Source organism: Zootermopsis nevadensis, unplaced genomic scaffold (assembly GCF_977971745.1).
Source record: "Zootermopsis nevadensis isolate Lab colony 2312 unplaced genomic scaffold, Znev_1.0 Znev_ptg000022l, whole genome shotgun sequence".
NCBI classification, from domain to species: Eukaryota; Metazoa; Arthropoda; class Insecta; order Blattodea; family Termopsidae; genus Zootermopsis; species Zootermopsis nevadensis.
In genome coordinates, this window is record NW_028259154.1 from 20,917,004 (window position 1) to 20,935,762 (window position 18,759).

An 18,759-nucleotide genomic window follows, 5' to 3' on the forward strand; every position below is an offset into this window, starting at 1 on the left:
ACCCGGAGACTGGATGTGACGGAAACGTCTTGTGGCATTCCTCAATTCCTACCAACAAATGCCGGTACAGAGCCTTAAATGAGTCCAGAACCTTTTTATCCTATCATTTCCGATTTAGACATCGCTAAACGTCTTTATTATTCGACGTAATATAATCTTCCTTATTGAGAGCAACGTAAAATAAACCGAAAATAAATAAATGTGGTTCACTAAACAACGCAAAAGTAACAGCTAAATACCTGAAAATTTCGCAGGGAATAAGGTGACGCTAAACCATGATTTAAATATTTTATTTAGTTAGTAAGACAGCTATCTGATTAGATAGTTGATTAATTATTTATGTAAAGCTTGGTGTAAGATATTTCTCGTAAATCCCTTTTCCGAATATTTGTGTTAGACTGCTGCCTGTCCTCTTTATACTCTCTCCGTCGGGGACGTCTGAGTTATGACCATCGTGTGGTCTTGCACGTGGTTACCAACGATTCGGAGAAACATGTCACCTCCATCTTCATGTTTGTGTATCTAAATACATCGCCGTCGTAACTCTTGACTGCCATTGTTTTTGCGTTTTAGCTAGAAACGTTCTTTATTCTTCCAGGTGTGTCTGTGGAAGAGTTTTTGGATCAGCTGGGCCAGGAGTTGATTGCAACGACATGCAAGAAGCGATTGATGGAACGTGCGTTCCGTTGCCTGGGAGGCAATCTACAGGAGTTTCTGACCACTCTGGATGGAGTTCACGACGTATTGCAGGGGGAGGGGCAGCCGGAGCGTGCTAGTTTCGTGTGTACTGCCGACCCGGCAGGTCACCTAGACCTCCTGTTCGCCACAGAGCGGCCTGCAGTCGCACTTCTTTTGTTAGGCAGCCTGAAGGCCATCGCGGATCGCTTCTACCGTACTGACGCCAAAGTATCCGTCAGCGATGATGATGAACCAGGTCGTTACCGGTAAGTATGACATATTTCAGTCAACATTTGACCAAAAATAATTCGTTTTGTGAATTAACTGTCGGGTAATATAAACATGTTTTTTTTTAGTTCTTCAAAAATTCCTGGATTTTGCCTTAAATTTGGTTATGACAGCTTCCGTTCATATCATTTCGAATTCATTACTCATTAAAGATCCAGTTATTAGATTTCATACAGTTTGAGCTATAAACATTATCTTTAAATAATCTATTAATATATAAATATTTAGGAATAATGGGGCCGTATATGTAACTGAAATAAAATTATGTATAAGAGAGAAATATATTAACTGACCTGTTTACGTTGGATTCAAAGTTCGGAACAGGTTTGTAGATTTGATCTATTGACATAGTAATGAAACAATCTATCCTACTAAACATGTAGCCTCTTTTACAGTATCATTGTGTTTACTCAGCACGGTACAATATTCGTATTACAGAGTATCGGGAAAGTCACGCACTTTGTACTTCTATTCAGGTCCGTGCACATTCTCGGGGACAAGCATTAGTGCGCTTCGATTAATCCCATCTCAATACGTGTGGTAGAGCTATGGTCAACAGAGGTCCCAGACTGCATACATGATCGACTTCGGAATGGGTTGTAGGGACACTGTTATAATCTCGGTCAACATTGCGGTTCGGACTAATAGTTGCAAGTCTCCCTCCGTGTGTAAGCACTGTTTCCCTGACAGAAGGGCTCGCCTGTGAGATACCCTTTGCCTCCAGTAAACTTCTGAATAAATAGAACGATCTTCATAAAGCTTGGTACGAAGGTAAGGCTCGTTTCTTTTTCAGTTCCCTCATCGTAATTTTTCATCTATACTTGTACAATTACACTCTGTAAAAATGTTTTACAAAATGTAAAGTATAAATAATTGCATGGTTTTCCTCGGAAATTCCAGTGGATGTTACAGCATTACCTCCAAGAAGATTACATACACACCCCATTTCGTCCCTGCCAATATGCTGATCATTATGACAGTTATAAATATTATTCTGTTTTTTACAAAGTCAAAAAATGTGGTATAGTATGTTAAGTAATCCACGAACCAAGTAGAGAAAATCTTAAACATTTTGTAAAAATCTATCTTTAAAACTAGTTACACATATGTTGAAGTTATTTTCTCAAAAAACGAAAACGGGAAGACTTGTCTATCCGTCTGTCCGAAACTAACGAATTTGATCTTGATTAGACGTTAAGTTTTAGCCTGAATTTAAATTTTTTTCTGCATTAGTCGAGTTTCAAGGAAAGAGGCCGTCTTTACATGAATCACAATTCGAACTTAATCTGTTCTGCTAATTAGACTTTAATATACAATAAAATGTTATGTGACATACAATTCGTACAATATAATCTCAATTCATAACGCTCTTGAAACCATTTTCTCACTTACTTCATATTTAATGATATACATAAAAAAATCACTTTATTTTTCAGCACAATAAATAGTCGTATTTGTTTATAAGTTAAAGTAAAGATTTAAAAAAAATATTTGGAAAATATGCGTACAGCGGATAGAATATAGCGTTCCGTTCTTGTTGACCTAACAAATAGAAGAGAAACTTTAATAAACTTAACCCATAAAATAGTATAATTGCGTCATATTGTGAATCAAATATTAAATTAATTATTCGGTTTTGTCCGTCTAATCACAATTATATTTAAAATTTAAAATTTACAAATAAGATAATTAAATTATCATTTTATGTTCCACATCGAATAATCGATTTACATTTGGAACATTTTTACAACATGTTTCGGTTTCATCGAACCATCTTCAGGTGTAAAATTATATCAATAAACTTAAAACTCAACTACAATTTCTGTTGTGTAGCTTTTTGTGATGCTCATATCCATATTATTTTCCAATATGTTTTAAGTTTATTGATATAATTTTACACCTGAAGATGTTTCGATGAAACCGAAACATGTTGTAAAAATGTTCCAAATGTAAATCGATTATTCGATGTGGAACATAAAATGATAATTTAATTATCTTATTTGTAAATTTTAAATTTTAAATATAATTGTGATTAGACGGACAAAACCGAATAATTAAACTTAAGCCATTTAAGTTGAAACGATGTGTATAACGCGTTCAGTGCGGTACTGCAGGTGGGTGTACAGCAGTATTTACGTCGTAATATTTTGTTACCATGTGTTAACTTCGGTTTGAAGTGTCCTTAGAGCTAAATATAGTACAGTGTATATACTTTACTCAACCTCAGAGGACAGAACTTAGCATTAACTTCAGGGGAGGTGTTTTCATTCCATCGTACTTCAACTGGAGTTTAACTTTCTCAATACCTAAATTCCATGGAGACTCATGTTAGGTGATCTTATGATGTATCGGGAGGTTAAGAGCCGAACACAATTTTCTCACAGTCTACCTGATGTCGAATTTACAAAGATAATTGTTTCCTCTTCCAGCGATTAATAAACTTCTCATAGCGAATATAATACGAGATTACACATATAAACTGTACAAAATTAAACTTTAATAATATATTAATTATTTTTCTGAGGTCAATGCGTAATCCAGTGATAAAATTATGCTTTAACACGTTTAACCCCCTTTTAAGTGAATGTTACAAAATAAACTTATCAGGAAAGTTAGATCACATAACACATCGGTCATATGGAACTTTCTCAAAGCCGCAAAAGTTATAATCAGTAATCATTGGCACAAATAACCGGATTAAATTAAGTTGATATAATTGCGTCATATTGTGAATTAAAATTTAATTATTCGTGTTTTTTTCCGTCTAATCACAATTGTATATAAATAAAATTATATATATAAGATATTAAAATAAACATGTAGTAAAAAGTTGTACCAAATATGTAAATGATATTTTAATATCTTATGTATAATTTTATTTATATACAATTGTGATTAGACGGAAAAAAACACGAATAATTCGGATTAAATTAGTTTTCACTACTCTTGAATCCTTCCAATCCACTACCCAACAAGGACAAGGGCTTCTTTCACGAAGGTAATGCGGCCGAAGCGTGACGCTGTCCATTCGTCTTCAGTAGAGTTTTAAGAATTCGTGAAATTATGCGTACATGAAGCTTAATTAAGAACAGGAAGATTATCGTTACGGGTAATTTACTGTTACATATAAGAAAGGATTGTAATCGAAAAGCTTGCTGACTTTGACGGAAATAAAGTTTTGGCTTTAATTTAATTGGGTTCAACGGACAACCTTATGCCTAAATAGGCCTAGTATTATAAATAATCATACAAACAGCATATAAATACAGAATGATTGCAAAACTCCAATGGGCATAGATAATTTGTGAAACTGTAGGCATGTGTGGCTAGAAAATACTGAAACAGAGTTAAAGAATTACTTTAAAGAGATGCAGGTTCCATTCAAGGCGTCTGGTGATAATTTAAACAAAAGTTAGAACGACTTTATAAATGTGTGCAGTGATATTACAAATTTAGTCCGTTTTGCAACAATAAATTCGTATTTTTAATAAACGGAAAAAAAAGCCATTGAGTTAAGCAGAATCACTCAGAACGAGTTTGGAAAATGATGACATCTTTCCACTCTTGCTTTCCCAGGTACCGCATAATTCCCACCATGCCTTCGGAAGAAGGCGACACCGATGATGACGCGGACGTCGTAACAAGTATGAATGACGTCGCGAGCACGTCATTGTCCCGTTCTGCGTTGGATCTCCGGATGGGAGTTGCAAGTTTCTGTAAGGCGTTTCCGTGGCATTTTGTGGTGGACCGACGGCTGGAGATGGTGCAACTGGGAGCGGGATTCATGCAACTTTTCGCTCACGACTTTCAAACTCTTGGTACATCCGTCGCCACCTACTTCGAGTTCCGTCGACCGAGGGGCATCGCTCTCTGTTTCAGCGAGATAGTGAAACGTGCCAACACCCCTTTCGTGCTGGCTATCAGATGGCCGGACTCAAAGGCAGAAGAGAGACTCGCTGAGGTAAGTCAACCAGATTTACGTACGAATTGAACAATGACATGACCTCAGCTTAGTGTAAAACAAACACGTAGTCGGGAGATGGAGGTATACTTTGTATTTATAACCTTAATTTCTTATTTTATAAAGGATGTGATATGGTAACATCTACGTGTCCCTGTGTCTGTGTTTTTAATAACTTCTGAAACACACGAGAGATTTTCTCGAATCTTTGTGTCGGCATCTTGTTACTGCTGTAACTATCGCATCACTGCAAAAATTGGAGGTTACCTCAGGCAGATTAACGTACATGGGAATTATGCGCAGAAATTAATCACAAACTAATATAATTCGTTACATTTTGCTAGTATTAACAAATAGATTGAATAATTGGAAAGAATGTATCTGTCTTGCGTTCTCTGCAGACATTTTTGAAGACAGAAAGATAAACTGATGGATTGAGAACCAAAAGTAAATTATCCATCCGCAAAAAATAAGAGAGTCACGAGGTGGCATGTGCAATGCTTTTCCTTAAACTTCCTTTCATCTATGAACCAGAATGTAACATTAGTTTTCCATGGAAGTCTGCTCAGATAAGAGGCCGTTGGTTTGTAACGAGTATGACGAAACTAAGCTCGGTCATGTCTGTGTGATGGTAACTGCACGACACATCCTGCATACAGGAAGCAGGACCTGGGCAGGAATACTGAACAGGGAGAGACACGACGACGGCGATGATAATAAATCTGGAAGAAAGATGCCACTATACAAAATGCGGGGAGGGGTTACGCTTTCTGAATGCTCTAGGTCCTGAAGTTTGTCCGCAGGATACGACACCATGCGAGGTAAATAAAATGTCAGGAAGAGAATGGAGCAGTAAACAAAGGGTTTAGTCACGATGTATATATAGTTTATACCGAGGTAGCTCAGTAACTAGGGACACTAACGAAAAAAGGGGACCTCAGTGAACGATCGAAAACTTTGGTTTCAAGACACAGAAAAATCTTTCGCGTTTTGTACTCCTTTAAATGCAGTAAGATGGAACATACAGGAGATTCGTCTAAATATATTTCATTTATTTACGAAATAATTAATATCCATCTTAAACCTTACACTTCAGCAGATAATAACACATTTCTTTATTTCAATAGGCCACTTTACCAAATTTTACAGTTGAAATGCTGATAATTATGGAGTTCAGGAAACTCAGCCTGTCATTTTGTAACTGATACTTCGTTATAGTTAAGGGATTATGAGTCAAAGTAGCGTACTATGACCCGTCGAAGTTGACGAGAATGAATCTCACTTGTGTTGAACAGCAACAAAATTCACTTTATCTTTGCAAATCGCATTGAAGGCACACAATTTACAAAATTTATTTACAAAATAGATTGAATGTGAAAACATTACACTTCCATGCTGTAGGTATACAATTGATATCACTTTTCACACCCCTGTTGAAAACTTTTCTCGGCAGTGAAAACTCGTGATGAAAAGTGAGATTTATCTCTCTGATATTCGATAACATCTGCCACTGTAAAAAAGCCCATTAAGTCTTCAAGGGAATCAAAAGAAATGGTTTTCTTTGCAGTATCTTTCTGGACACTAATCCAAAGGGAACATTCCATTACATGGCATGGCGTCTTGAAGCTCATCACCTTTTACTGCAGAAGAAACATTATGCATATTTTATGCACATTTTACTGCAGAAGTAACATTGTGCAGATATTTTTTTCTGTTCTTATTCTTTATTTTATTTCTTCCATTTTATTTTTTTTGGAGGGGGGGGGACATGTAAGAATGGACCTAGAGAATTCTTTTTCCGACACAAACGCAGTTAATGAAGGCTAGCCTAGTTAATTAACATATTTTGCCAATGTCTTTTGCAGGGTCTGGAACTCAAAGGACAGATGGTGTTTTGTCCAGAATCGGATTCGATCTTATTCGTCGGATCCCCATTTCTTGATGGCCTGGACGGTCTCACGGGCCGCGGGCTATTTATCTCCGATATTCCTCTGCACGATGCGACTCGTGACGTCATCCTCATCGGAGAACAGGCGAGAGCACAGGTCAGTTCTGGTGCTTGTTCTCTTATTCATGGACGAAGTCAGGGGATATTCGATGCAACTTGAAATAAAATCTACTTGCTTTCCATGTGTGTGGCTGAGAAACTGCATAAAATATTTTATACCAACGAGTAGTGGTTTGTTTGAGTTAACTCCGCCGAGAAAAGTTCAACCCGAGAGGACAATATAAAGCTCAACTAGTCAAAACAATTCCATATTTTATGGAAACCGAATATTTCTCAGTAGCTCCATTAAAAGTTCCACATGTCTTTCTCCAGTAGTCTAGAGGTTATTTTCGCCAAAATGGAAACCAAATATAAGTTTTGAGCGGCCGCCATCTGAAAGATTCACGTTCTACAAATAAAATAATAAATAAATTTTCGTGAAAATTCTTTACTCGGTTAAATATTTACTAAGGGGACTGGCTACAGTACTAGCGCATGCGCACGCTCGTACACTTTCTCACTCTCCACCGCATAATTAATATTAACTAACTAACTAACTAACTAACTAGATGGCTTACCGAACCCGAAGGTTCATCACCGAATTAACCAAAGCCCTCCACCGGACCCTGTCCTGGGCCAACAAAATCCAGTTTCCTTCAACTCCTATCTCGGATAGATCCCGCCTGAGATTATCCTCCCATCTACGTCTAGGTCTCCCCAGCGGTCTCTTCCCTTCAGGTTTCCCAACCAGTACCCGGTGCACACCTCTTGTCCCATCCATGCGCGCTACATGTCCCGCCCATCTCACTCTTCTCGACTTAATCACCCTCACAATACTGGGGGAGCAGTACAGATTTTTAAGCTCGTCATTGTGCAGTTTTCTCCACGCCCCATCGTCTTCCCTCTTAGGCCCAAATATCCTCCTCAACACCCGATTCTCAAACACCTGCAATCTGTGTTCCTCCCTCTGAGTGAGAGACCATGTTTCGCACCCATACAAAACAACAGGCAAGATTATTGTTTTGTATACTTTAATTTTCAGGTTCTTAGAAATCAGACGGGAAGACAAAATATTTTGGACTGAGAAGTAGCAAGCATTTCCGGAATTTAGTCTCCTCCTAACTTCCTCACAAGTATCATTTTGATTTGTTATTGTTGTTCCCAAATATTTGAACTTTGTAACCCTTTCAAAGGATTTATTAGCTACCCTAAGATAATTTTGCCCGCCTGTCTTCTGATGACGAGATACTAACATGTACTTAGTTTTTTCTGAATTTACTTCCAGCCCCACTTGTCTACCAGCCTCTAGTAAAACTTCTGCGTTCCTCTTTATTGTATTTATATCGTCCCCCAATAAATTAACATCATCAGCATATGCCAATAGCTGATGTGTCCCGTTCAATTGCAAACCCTCCTGCCTACCTTGGACCTTCCTGATGGCGTATTCTAGCGCAAAGTTAAAGAGCAAGGGAGACAAAGCATCTCCTTGTTTTAGACCGTTCTTGATGAGGAATGTCTCAGATACATATTTACCTACTCGAATTTTGCTGCAGGTTTCATTTAAGCACATTTTTATTAGACCCACTAGCTTCTTTGGTATACCAAATTCAATAAGAATATTATATAGCACTTCTCTCTTCACAGAGTCATAGGCTTTTTTGAAATCTATAAATAACTGATGTACAGTCCCACCGAACTCCCATTTTTTCTCTAGTATCTGACGAATGCAAAAGATCTGATCAATCGTTGATCTGTTTCGTCTGAACCCACACTGATGATCCCCAATAGTTTCATTCGCATATGGGGTTAATCTTGCCAAAAGAATGTTGGATAGAATTTTGTATGAGGTTGATAGCAGCGATATTCCTCGGTAATTACCACACTCAGTCTTGTCCCCCTTCTTATAAATAGGAATAATTATGGATTCCTTCCATTGATGTGGCATCTCTTCCTTATCCCAAATTAACTGAATAAGCTTATGGATCCTCATATGCAACCCTTTGCCACCTGCTTTAATTAATTCGGCCGGAATCTGATCAATTCCTGGAGATTTATAACTTTTCAACTTCCCAATGGCTAGTTCCACTTCATCTAAGCTAGGTTCTGGCACCAACAGTTCAGCTGTATGCATTTTAATCTGTCTAATATCACCAGTATTATGAACATTTAAGAGCTCGCTAAAGAAATTTTTCCACCTATTCACAATTTTTATTGGATCTGCAAGCAAATTGCCACTATCATCCTTTACCAAATTAGTCTGGGGTTGATATCCTTTCTTAAAGTTATTAATGCCTCTGTACAGGTCTCTGATGTTTTTTTCCTTATTATTTGTCTCAAGTTCAGCAATTTTGCCCTTCAGGTATTCCCTTTTCTTAGTCCTAAAGGTTCTACTAGCCTCACGTCTCACGTTACATAGATTATCCGCATTTGTTTTGTTTGGGTTCTGCAACCATTGAAATTTTGTTTGCTTCCTTCGATCTATTAATTTTGAACATTCTTCATCAAACCACGGTTTATTTTGCTTTCTCCTGTAGTATCCTAGTTTCTCTTTTGCTGAAATTTTGATGCAGTTTCTGACATTTTCCCACTCCCTGTTGATGTCCACACTTTCATTATCCTCATTTGTCTCTAAAATTTGAAACCTATTCGAAATTTCAACTTGATATTGTTCCTTTGCCTCTCCCTCACTTAATTTTTTCAAATCAAATCTTTCTGTGTCAAAATTTTGTTTAGTTCGTCTACTTACTGAAAGCCGCTCCCTCACTTTTGCTACCACCAGATAATGATCAGTGTCGCAATCTGCTCCTCTGAATGATCTCACATCAATTACATTTGTCTGCCTTCTCTTATCTACTAAAACATGATCTATTTGATTGTGTGTTCTGCCATCTGGGGAAGTCCAAGTGTATTTATGAACATCACGGTGTGGAAATTTTGTACTTTTTACAATTAAATCTTTTGACGTAGCGAAGGTCACTGCTCTGACGCCATTATCATTACTAAGTGCATGGAGACTCTCGCTGCCTATTGTGGGTTTGAAGACATCCTCCCTCCCAATTTTTGCATTGAAATCTCCTAGCAGAATTTTCATGTGATACTTGCCAAATGTATCAAATACTGATTCCAATTCTTCATAAAAGCTATCCTTGATATCATCGCTTTTGTCTTCAGTTGGGGCATGAACATTAAGGACAATGATGTCGCACCAACGTCCTTCCAAAATTACGTAAGACAACCTGTCACTAACAAATTCTACTCTCTTAACTGCTGCCCTAATTCTGCTATGAACAAAAAAACCCGTCCCTAGCTGATGATTGTCATTCCCCTTTCCATAGAAAAATGTAAAATTGTCCACTGGGATCGTGCCCTCCCCCTCCCATCGCACTTCCTGCACTGCCACTAAGTCTAACTTATAATTCCCTAATTCCCTACACACTGATTTCAGTGCCCCAGCCCTATAGAGGCTCCTAATGTTCCAGGTACCAAATCTCATGTCCTTTTTCAATTGCCGTGGTCGTGCCAAAGAGTCCGTCCTGATCCGAGGCTTGGTTGATTTTTTCGTAACACATATTTTTTTTAAAGGTGAAAGGTTGTTAGCCCTACACCCAACCCCCAACCTGGAGGACCAGGGTATCACTCTTAGTCTAGCGCATCTCCTTAGACCTGTCCGGCTTGGGTGACCCTACCATGAGCCGAAGCTCAGGCCGGCATAGCCCTAAGGGTCATTTGAGCACGCAAGCCTCCTCACCCGGCAGATTGCCTTCGACAAGGTGGTGATACCTTCGAGAAGGATAATTAATATTACTCAAATAAAACTGACGACTTTAATAGTACACAAATCTTGTAGACATAAAAAATGAAAATTGAAATAAACAAACATATTTTTTTCATTATAAATAAACGACTAACATCTCTCTTTCTTTGTGTTTCTTCAAAGAAAGTGAGGTAGTATTCATTTTCTTTTCTTGACTTTTCATATTCTCCACAGGTTCTCCTACTGCATTACTTTTCATGTTTTACCTATAGACAAGATGACTCGATTATTCAAATTATGATGGAACATAGGGTATCCCTTCCTTTGCTTTGATGAGAAGATTTTAAAATTCATAACCCGAGTTCTCGCAGCTTCATTGTTAACCTAAGAGTTAACGGAAGAACCCCTTGTAGAGCCGCATCACACCACACATGCCACTTCATGACGGTATCTGTGATGACTTCGTAACAAACGAGAGAGTCTATACACAAATTCGTGTACTGGAGAAAAAATGTGCGATTATCCACGTTCATGGACAGGTAAGTCTTAGAAGGACTGGGAATTTTTATGCATTTGCAAGACTTTTGTAGTCGTAGATGTGTTTGAAACATCTCAACATAGACATTTCAGAAAGTTAGTTACACAGATTCATTACTTAGTATCCTGTCAGTGTGAGATTAATACTGTTGATCACAGCGAGTTTCACGAAAGTCGATTAATTAGCTCCCATAATCTGGTTTGTGACACCATGTGGCTTGTAAGAGCTTGCCAACGTTTCGGACGTACGTGTTATCATAAGATTTCATTATTATAACGAAACTTAAAAGCGTTTCCTTATGCCTTTCTTTATTTTATTTATGAATACTCATACAACCAGTGGCCTTGTATGAAATTCATTGTTACAAGTGCCCATTAGTTGAACGTAATTTACCTTCTGAACTGAAGTATGAGACAACTTATTTTCGTCCTTCCACTCCAGGGGGACTTTTCAACTTATAAAACATTTCACGTGAAGAAAAGACTACAGATATTAAGGGGTGTTGTTTCCATGGAGACCACCCGTATAAAGCCAGATTTATGGGAGAATCCTTAGCGGAAGACTACCCCTATTCCATACTGTAACTGCTAACGCGTACCGTGTAATTTATGGCATTGAATTGAAGTGAATATGTAAATATATTTCAATATATTTCAGAAACCCGTATTATTACCGCATGTGGTAATTGTATTTTTACATAATTGAAATTCCAAACCAACAAAACATTTTAATCACAATAAAAATCACCATCATTAAAAGAACGAAACTGGAAAGGGTAAACAATTTTCTGTCTTTGATCGTGAGATTGAATTAATTTGTATCGATGTATATACGATGTGGAATACTGGATGTGGTTTCATTGTAGTACTGGAAAAGGAGAATGCAAAAGTAAGCTAAATCCAACGATGCAGTAATTTTCAACTTTTGCTAAAATTGATTTGTGGTATTTAGCTCTTTGTCTCCATATTTCCGTTATTTGTACCATATATTTTGGTCCAAATCGAAGATCCACATCTCAGTACTTCATATGATTCTGGAATTAATTCTATTTATTTCACCAGTTGAGGCGATATAGTTCTCTTTCGAAATTGGTGGATAATCTGGTTCGAATCTCCGGTGAAGCATTAGTTATCCTCACTTGAAATTTCCATGGTTTTACTGGGTACTTCAAATAAAATTGTGGAGACGACCTTCAAATTGGCCCAATTTGCTTCAACATACTTTTCAGTTCCATACACGCGTTCTAACCTTGACAAGGCGTTCTTGGAATCCCACTAATCATTAAGTAATGGTATAACATACCACGCAACCGTATGCGATATTTCGTGTGACATTAGTGTTCTAAATGGATATTCAATCCAATATAGTATCCCATGATATTGTGTATTAAGACTAAGAGACAGATTCACTCGATCAATCCCTGGTAGAGGGCATCCAGTTTAACAACCGGCTTGCCTTCAACTTTTAAATTTGTTAATATTAGAATTAACATTAGAACATTAGAAATTTGTTCCTCAGTCCCTTCATTTTCGAGAAGTAATCAAACCGAACTGTTTGTTAGAGTGCCAGTCCATTACTTTATATTCGTGAGGTCCTGGGTTCTACTCTTTGCCTGAAGATTATCCTGTCAGAATTTTTGTGGATTCCCTCATTTTGTGCTGTTTACTTTCAAATTGGGTATTTGCCTCTTCCATTCACATATTTACTGATTTATAATTCGCTATCGCTCTGTCGTCACACAGTTAAAAAAAGACGTCCCAGACACAAAGTAGGGCCTTCAAATTTTGCGTAATTGTAGACCTGCAAAAAAGCAATTTCATCTTATGCAATCTTTTTATAACTTTAAATAATATAGCAACCACATGATTATTTATAGTTCTAATTTATGCGAAGAATTATGAAGCATTGTAGATTAACATAAAGAAATTAATATTTTAATAATTAACTTAACTGTTTGTTTTACGCACGAAGTCTTATGCAAAGCCTATAGTTAATACAGCATCTTTATCAACCTACTAATTAATGTTTATGTCACGTGGCAATGACGTGCGTATGATACTGTTATATACTGTGCTGGTGCAGTCATGTTCACGACAGATAACATTGCATCGGAATGTTGGTGCGATATCTTCCGTGACATGGGTACTCCGACCGTACCGAACAGGTCGCTGGTAGTGTTAGCTTCAACCTCATTGTGTGCACTTTGACAAAAGGAGAACTTCCTGTTAGGCTACTCAATTAATGTGAGAAAATGGTTGATTGCTAAAGATACTGATAAGCGTAAGCTAAATTAGCCTCGTGTGTTCAGTGCTTACGATATCAGTGGTTTGGAAAGAAGCCTGTTTGGTTCTCCGAAAGGAACGCCTGATTCTGTACAGGTTACTGTTTAGACGGTATTGTTGATTGATTTGTATTTTGGAATGAAAGGGAAAAAGATTAAAGAAAAGAACCATTTAGAAAAATCTTTTATATCGCAAAGTTAATATCTCATTAACATCTATAGCTTTTATGTATAACTCCTTTTCACATGGTGTTATATAATACAGAAGTCAGAGAATTTTAGATGATAAAATTTTGTTCAGAGATTAGCATATTACTCATATTGTATATGCACTTCACTGATAACCATAGTTCTGAGATTAGCTTTATATCAAGCACCTACAGAGGAACTGTTAGGCTAAATCCTGCGTGGTACGAAACACGTTATATTGCATAATGTACGTTTTAGGAAACTTTCCTTCTTTATGAATTAGGGCCCGTACCGTTAATGAAACAAGTTAAATTGTCTGTTTCGTTAATGTATCCGCTTCCCCAGTCTTAAATTTCTTACTTTCCTGCTCCATTATGCATAAATTGTTATTCAAGGGAACTCCATAAGCTGTAGAGATCCTGTTGCAGATTTCTTTGGCGTGAACATGACCTGCTATTAAGCCTGCTGTTAACGGGATTCCAGGTTTTAAAAGAACTCATTTGTCTTCCGTACTGCAGCTGCTTTGGTAGAAATGGCAGTCCTGTGGTTCCTGCTACAAAGCAATGGTGAAAATCCATTGTCTAAAAGTAATGTCTTGTACCTCGTAGTCTATTCAGGTTTGACTTACTTTAAGACGCACTTAACCTAAACATGTTTTGGCGTATTGACTGCAGAATATTAGGGGAAACTGCAAAGGAAGACGAATTAATGATGTATGCTACAAATTTGGTTTAAGAGGACGCATCTTCTGAAATAAACGAAACTTCTTTTGAATTCAGGTTGTGCAATTAAGGGTCCTGATTCCTTACCTCTAGCTCAGCGTTTCTCAACCCATGGTACGCGTACCACTGGTGCTTTTAATACGTGTTTTCCTTAGCCACCTCTACTGTAATATCATCATTGATATCAAAGATGTGAGTATTTATAATACAAGTCAACTAATGAGCCTAACAGGTTGTCGTTAGTTCTCGACTTTATAGCAGACTTCGTTTCTTTCTGTTCCGTGTTTATGGCTGAAATAAAAATTGTTACTTGACTTCTGAAACTGAGTTATGCAAAGCTGTTGAGAACCGATATATCTCTGGCTGTATCTTTTGTGACAATGAAGAACAAATGAAGTATAATTTATAGTCATGGCAATTACTTTAGTAGGTCTTTCTCTTCTCAAGCTTGATATCGTGAAATCAGCCAAAGATCCGTACTTACAAACTCTGTCTTCAGAGATTAAATAAAATTTATTACTATGATGGTGGTAGAATGATATTAAAATGGATCTTGAAAATATAAGGAGGGATAATGTGGACTTGATTTAACTTGCTCAGGATAAGGACTGGTAGAGGGCTCTTGTAAACAGGGTAATGAAACATGGTTCCATAATAGATGATTTTGACTAGGTGAGCGACTACCAGCTTTACAAGAAAAATTCTGCTTCATGTAGTTAGTAATTGAGTTTACTGTGTTTAAGCAGGTACTTAGAAGAATACTTAATATGTAACTTCATTAATCGTAACACAAGAATATTCAAACTTAAGATTATTTTAATCTTCTTCAATAAATTCGGGCTAGTGACTTTTTAAGAATCTTCTTAAGTTTTTAGTGCCCTTCGGTGGTTTTAGCCCAAAACGGGTTTTATGAATTCAACGATGATCCGCTTTCTTTCCAACAAATTTAGTTTAGCACACAGAGAACTTTAATTAATATATTACTGCAACCTTTGTCCCGTCTCTTTGGGGCTGGTTAAAAGAAACTTCCTGTTCTTAATTAAATGTATCATTGTCCTTGTAATCTTGCTCAATAATTTCGTAAAGGAACGGAGAGGAAATTAAAGTTTTACTTCATTGCTTTGAGATTCTGGAAATTAATTCTTATTGTTACAAAACTTAGTAATGAATGAATTTCCGTGTGATCCTTATGCGAGAAAAAAATAGTTACTTTGAAGATCACAAAATGCTGCTCAGTTTTATAACTCCGAATGTAATGGACCTGTAACACATTTTCTGTTACTGTTTTAAATACATTATGTAATAAACTTTCAGCAGTCAGATAAAAATAAACCAGCGACATGGTCATATTTCATTCATTAAATGTATTCAATACTGAATTCGATTACGTATTACTAAGGATGTTGTCTGTCAACATGAGTAAAGAATAAACTCGTGATAAATGCTTTCCCAGTAAGCAGCTTACAAGTTGAAGATTTCCGTCTTCTGGGTTGTTGCGCTGTGTAGTCTGATCGATGTTAACCAACGTTTCAGAGGTCATACTGCCTCCGTCATCAGGGCGATGAATCGCCCTGATGACGGAGGCAGTATGACCTCTGAAACGTTGATTAACATCGACCAGACTACACAGCGCAACAACCCAGAAGACAGAAATCTTCATACTCTGATGAAGGAGGCAGTATGACCTCTGAAACGTTGGTTAACATCGACCAGACTACACAGCGCAACAACCCAGAAGACAGAAATCTTCATACTCTGATGAAGGAGGCAGTATGACCTCTGAAACGTTGGTTAACATCGACCAGACTACACAGCGCAACAACCCAGAAGACAGAAATCTTCATACTCTGATGAAGGAGGCAGTATGACCTCTGAAACGTTGGTTAACATCGACCAGACTACACAGCGCAACAACCCAGAAGACAGAAATCTTCATACTCTGATGAAGGAGGCAGTATGACCTCTGAAACGTTGGTTAACATCGACCAGACTACACAGCGCAACAACCCAGAAGACGGAAATCTTCATACTCACCGCTGTGAGAACCTCAAGTCTTACAGCTTACAAGTTGTTTCAGTCAGTCATGATGACAGCACGTGCGCCTGCGAATAGAATCAAATGGGGCATTTACGAACAGGTTAGTCGCGGTTACAAGACACTGGACAGGATGAAAAATATTACTTTTGTGTAGGAACGTTTCAACAGCCCACCTCATAGATGATGATGATAGCGATGGTAATAATAATAATAACTGTGATACTTCATTCATTTAACTGCCTGCTGAAGAAACGATCGAGGTTCGATTCAGTATAGGAGGGTCAGGATTGTCTCCTCTACATTACTCCCATCGAACAAAGTATAGTGGGCTTTTTCTCTGGGGTGAAGACTCCCAGGGCGTGGAGCCGATCATTCACCTTTATAGGCGATGTTACGAACACGTGGAACATTATCTTCGCTATTAAACAAGATGGCTTCACGTTTTAGTTCTGTGCATAACGTTTATAGTATCAATTTACACTGAAGGTATCCTGCGGCGTTTGATGGCGATAAGAAACAGTAGTACCTCTTCGCTTTGCGATGTAACTGCGTCGACCGCCGCGTTTGGTAGTCTTAGCGGCACAGTCGTCAAATAACCGCACTGTACAGTGAATGAGCCATAAGGAGGTCGTGTCTTCAGTCGCTTCGTCCATCTCTCTGCATGTTCCATGTTCAAAACTACTCAACAGTATTTGGTATTGCGATACAAATTACAAGTTGTCAGGTGAATTTAATTTCGGTTCATTTTGTTACAGTATGTACAGATCCTACATAAAAAGGCGCTTGAATCCAACATCATTTTCCTCGAAATACTTTTGTAGTGCGAAAGACTGATAACAAAATCCGTTTTTCAGTAGGATACAGAGTGTTTTTTTTAAACATTCTATATCCAAGAGGAAACTGAATTCCTTATATGTGTATCTATAAGTTGCAATGCCACTTACAGGTCGACATGTAGAACAAATTTAAGTCCAGAAATCTGTGACAATTGAAATCGTGTCACGGGTTAACATAACAAACAAAAGTTTAATTGTTTAGTTGAGCCAGTTCAACTACCCATGTTTAGAACACTTTATTCAATTGAAACAATTCACAGCATAATTATCAAGTGGTGACGTATCTTGTAATTTTCAGGATGGATTGCGCAGACGAATGGATAAGTTGAAGAACTCTATTGAAGAAACTAATCAAGCCGTCGACAAGGAACGTCAGAAGAACGTGAGCCTGCTGCATCTAATATTCCCCCCGGACATCGCCAAAAGGCTCTGGCTAGGTTAGTGGTCCCAGCGGGTCTCATTTAACAGGCGCAAAGTACCTTCGTCACCCCTGGATCCAACCTGCCCATAAACAAGCTCTGTATCAAACAGCTAAGCCGTACGAACAACGTTTTGCGTCTAAATCTAAAACTCTAAATTATTTTATGGACTTACGTTATGTTTGTTATGTTTTGCGGCTGCTGTATGTTGTTTTGAAGTCAGCGCCCATTCTTCCCGAACTCCGGATTTTCCTTAAAATAAATTGTACTTAAGTAACAAAATTGCGTATCTTTTGATAACGTCATGAATACGTGTTGAATGTGCATATACATGTAGGGTACGCGACTTGTAAAAGGAAAATATATTTTCGTGACAGAAAACACTTTATCCTGTACATGAAAACTAGTATATATAAGACAAACGGATTTATATTTTAATTATGTTCTTTTACTGTTGTCTCTAATTTAAATTCGGAGATAAATAACTTCATAGAAAATAATTATTCTCGGTAACGCGAGAGTTATTCAGAATAACACGAAATACCTAGGCTCCTCTGTAACCCCAATTAATATTAATAGACACCACTTGATCCGGCTTGAGCCATTTAAATCCAATCCACAGCTTACACCTAATTTGTTCAACACCCATTTTAGTAGTATCCTCCCATCTACTTCTTGGTTTTCTAAGTGGTCTCTTACCTTTAGAATTTGAGGCTAAATCGGAGATCAGTTAAATTGTCGAAGCCTTTTTACTGTTCAGCTGCTGTTTGCAGGGCAGCCGATCGAGGCGAAAACACACGATGACGTAACGATGCTGTTCAGCGATATCGTCGGCTTCACGTCGATCTGCTCTACAGCCACGCCCATGATGGTGATCAACATGCTCCAGGACCTGTACAATCAGTTCGATGTCTTCTGTGGCCAACTCGACGTATATAAGGTAAGGTTGCACTCAGTTGATCTGGTAGTTTATAAAACAAAAATTCTTCTTTTATGATCAGGTGCGTGGTCAGCCTGCTCGCAGTTCTATGAAACCTACAGCAAACAGTGTTTTAGCCTTTGGTATTTA

General features: G+C 37.7%; 1 protein-coding gene across 4 annotated transcripts in view; it reads left to right on the forward strand.

The window, feature by feature from the left end:
• Gycalpha99B (guanylate cyclase 1 soluble subunit alpha 2) overlaps window positions 1-18,759 on the forward strand; it is a 332,598-nt gene that overhangs the window by 278,360 nt on the left and 35,479 nt on the right. For all 4 annotated transcript variants that reach the window (XM_022085005.2, XM_022085007.2, XM_022085006.2 and 1 more), the window contains 5 exons: window positions 599-944; window positions 4,543-4,927; window positions 6,793-6,972; window positions 17,570-17,708; window positions 18,464-18,630. In XM_022085005.2, coding sequence (XP_021940697.1) covers window positions 599-944; window positions 4,543-4,927; window positions 6,793-6,972; window positions 17,570-17,708; window positions 18,464-18,630 — 1,217 coding nt within the window. The remainder of the gene's footprint in view (window positions 1-598; window positions 945-4,542; window positions 4,928-6,792; window positions 6,973-17,569; window positions 17,709-18,463; window positions 18,631-18,759) is intronic.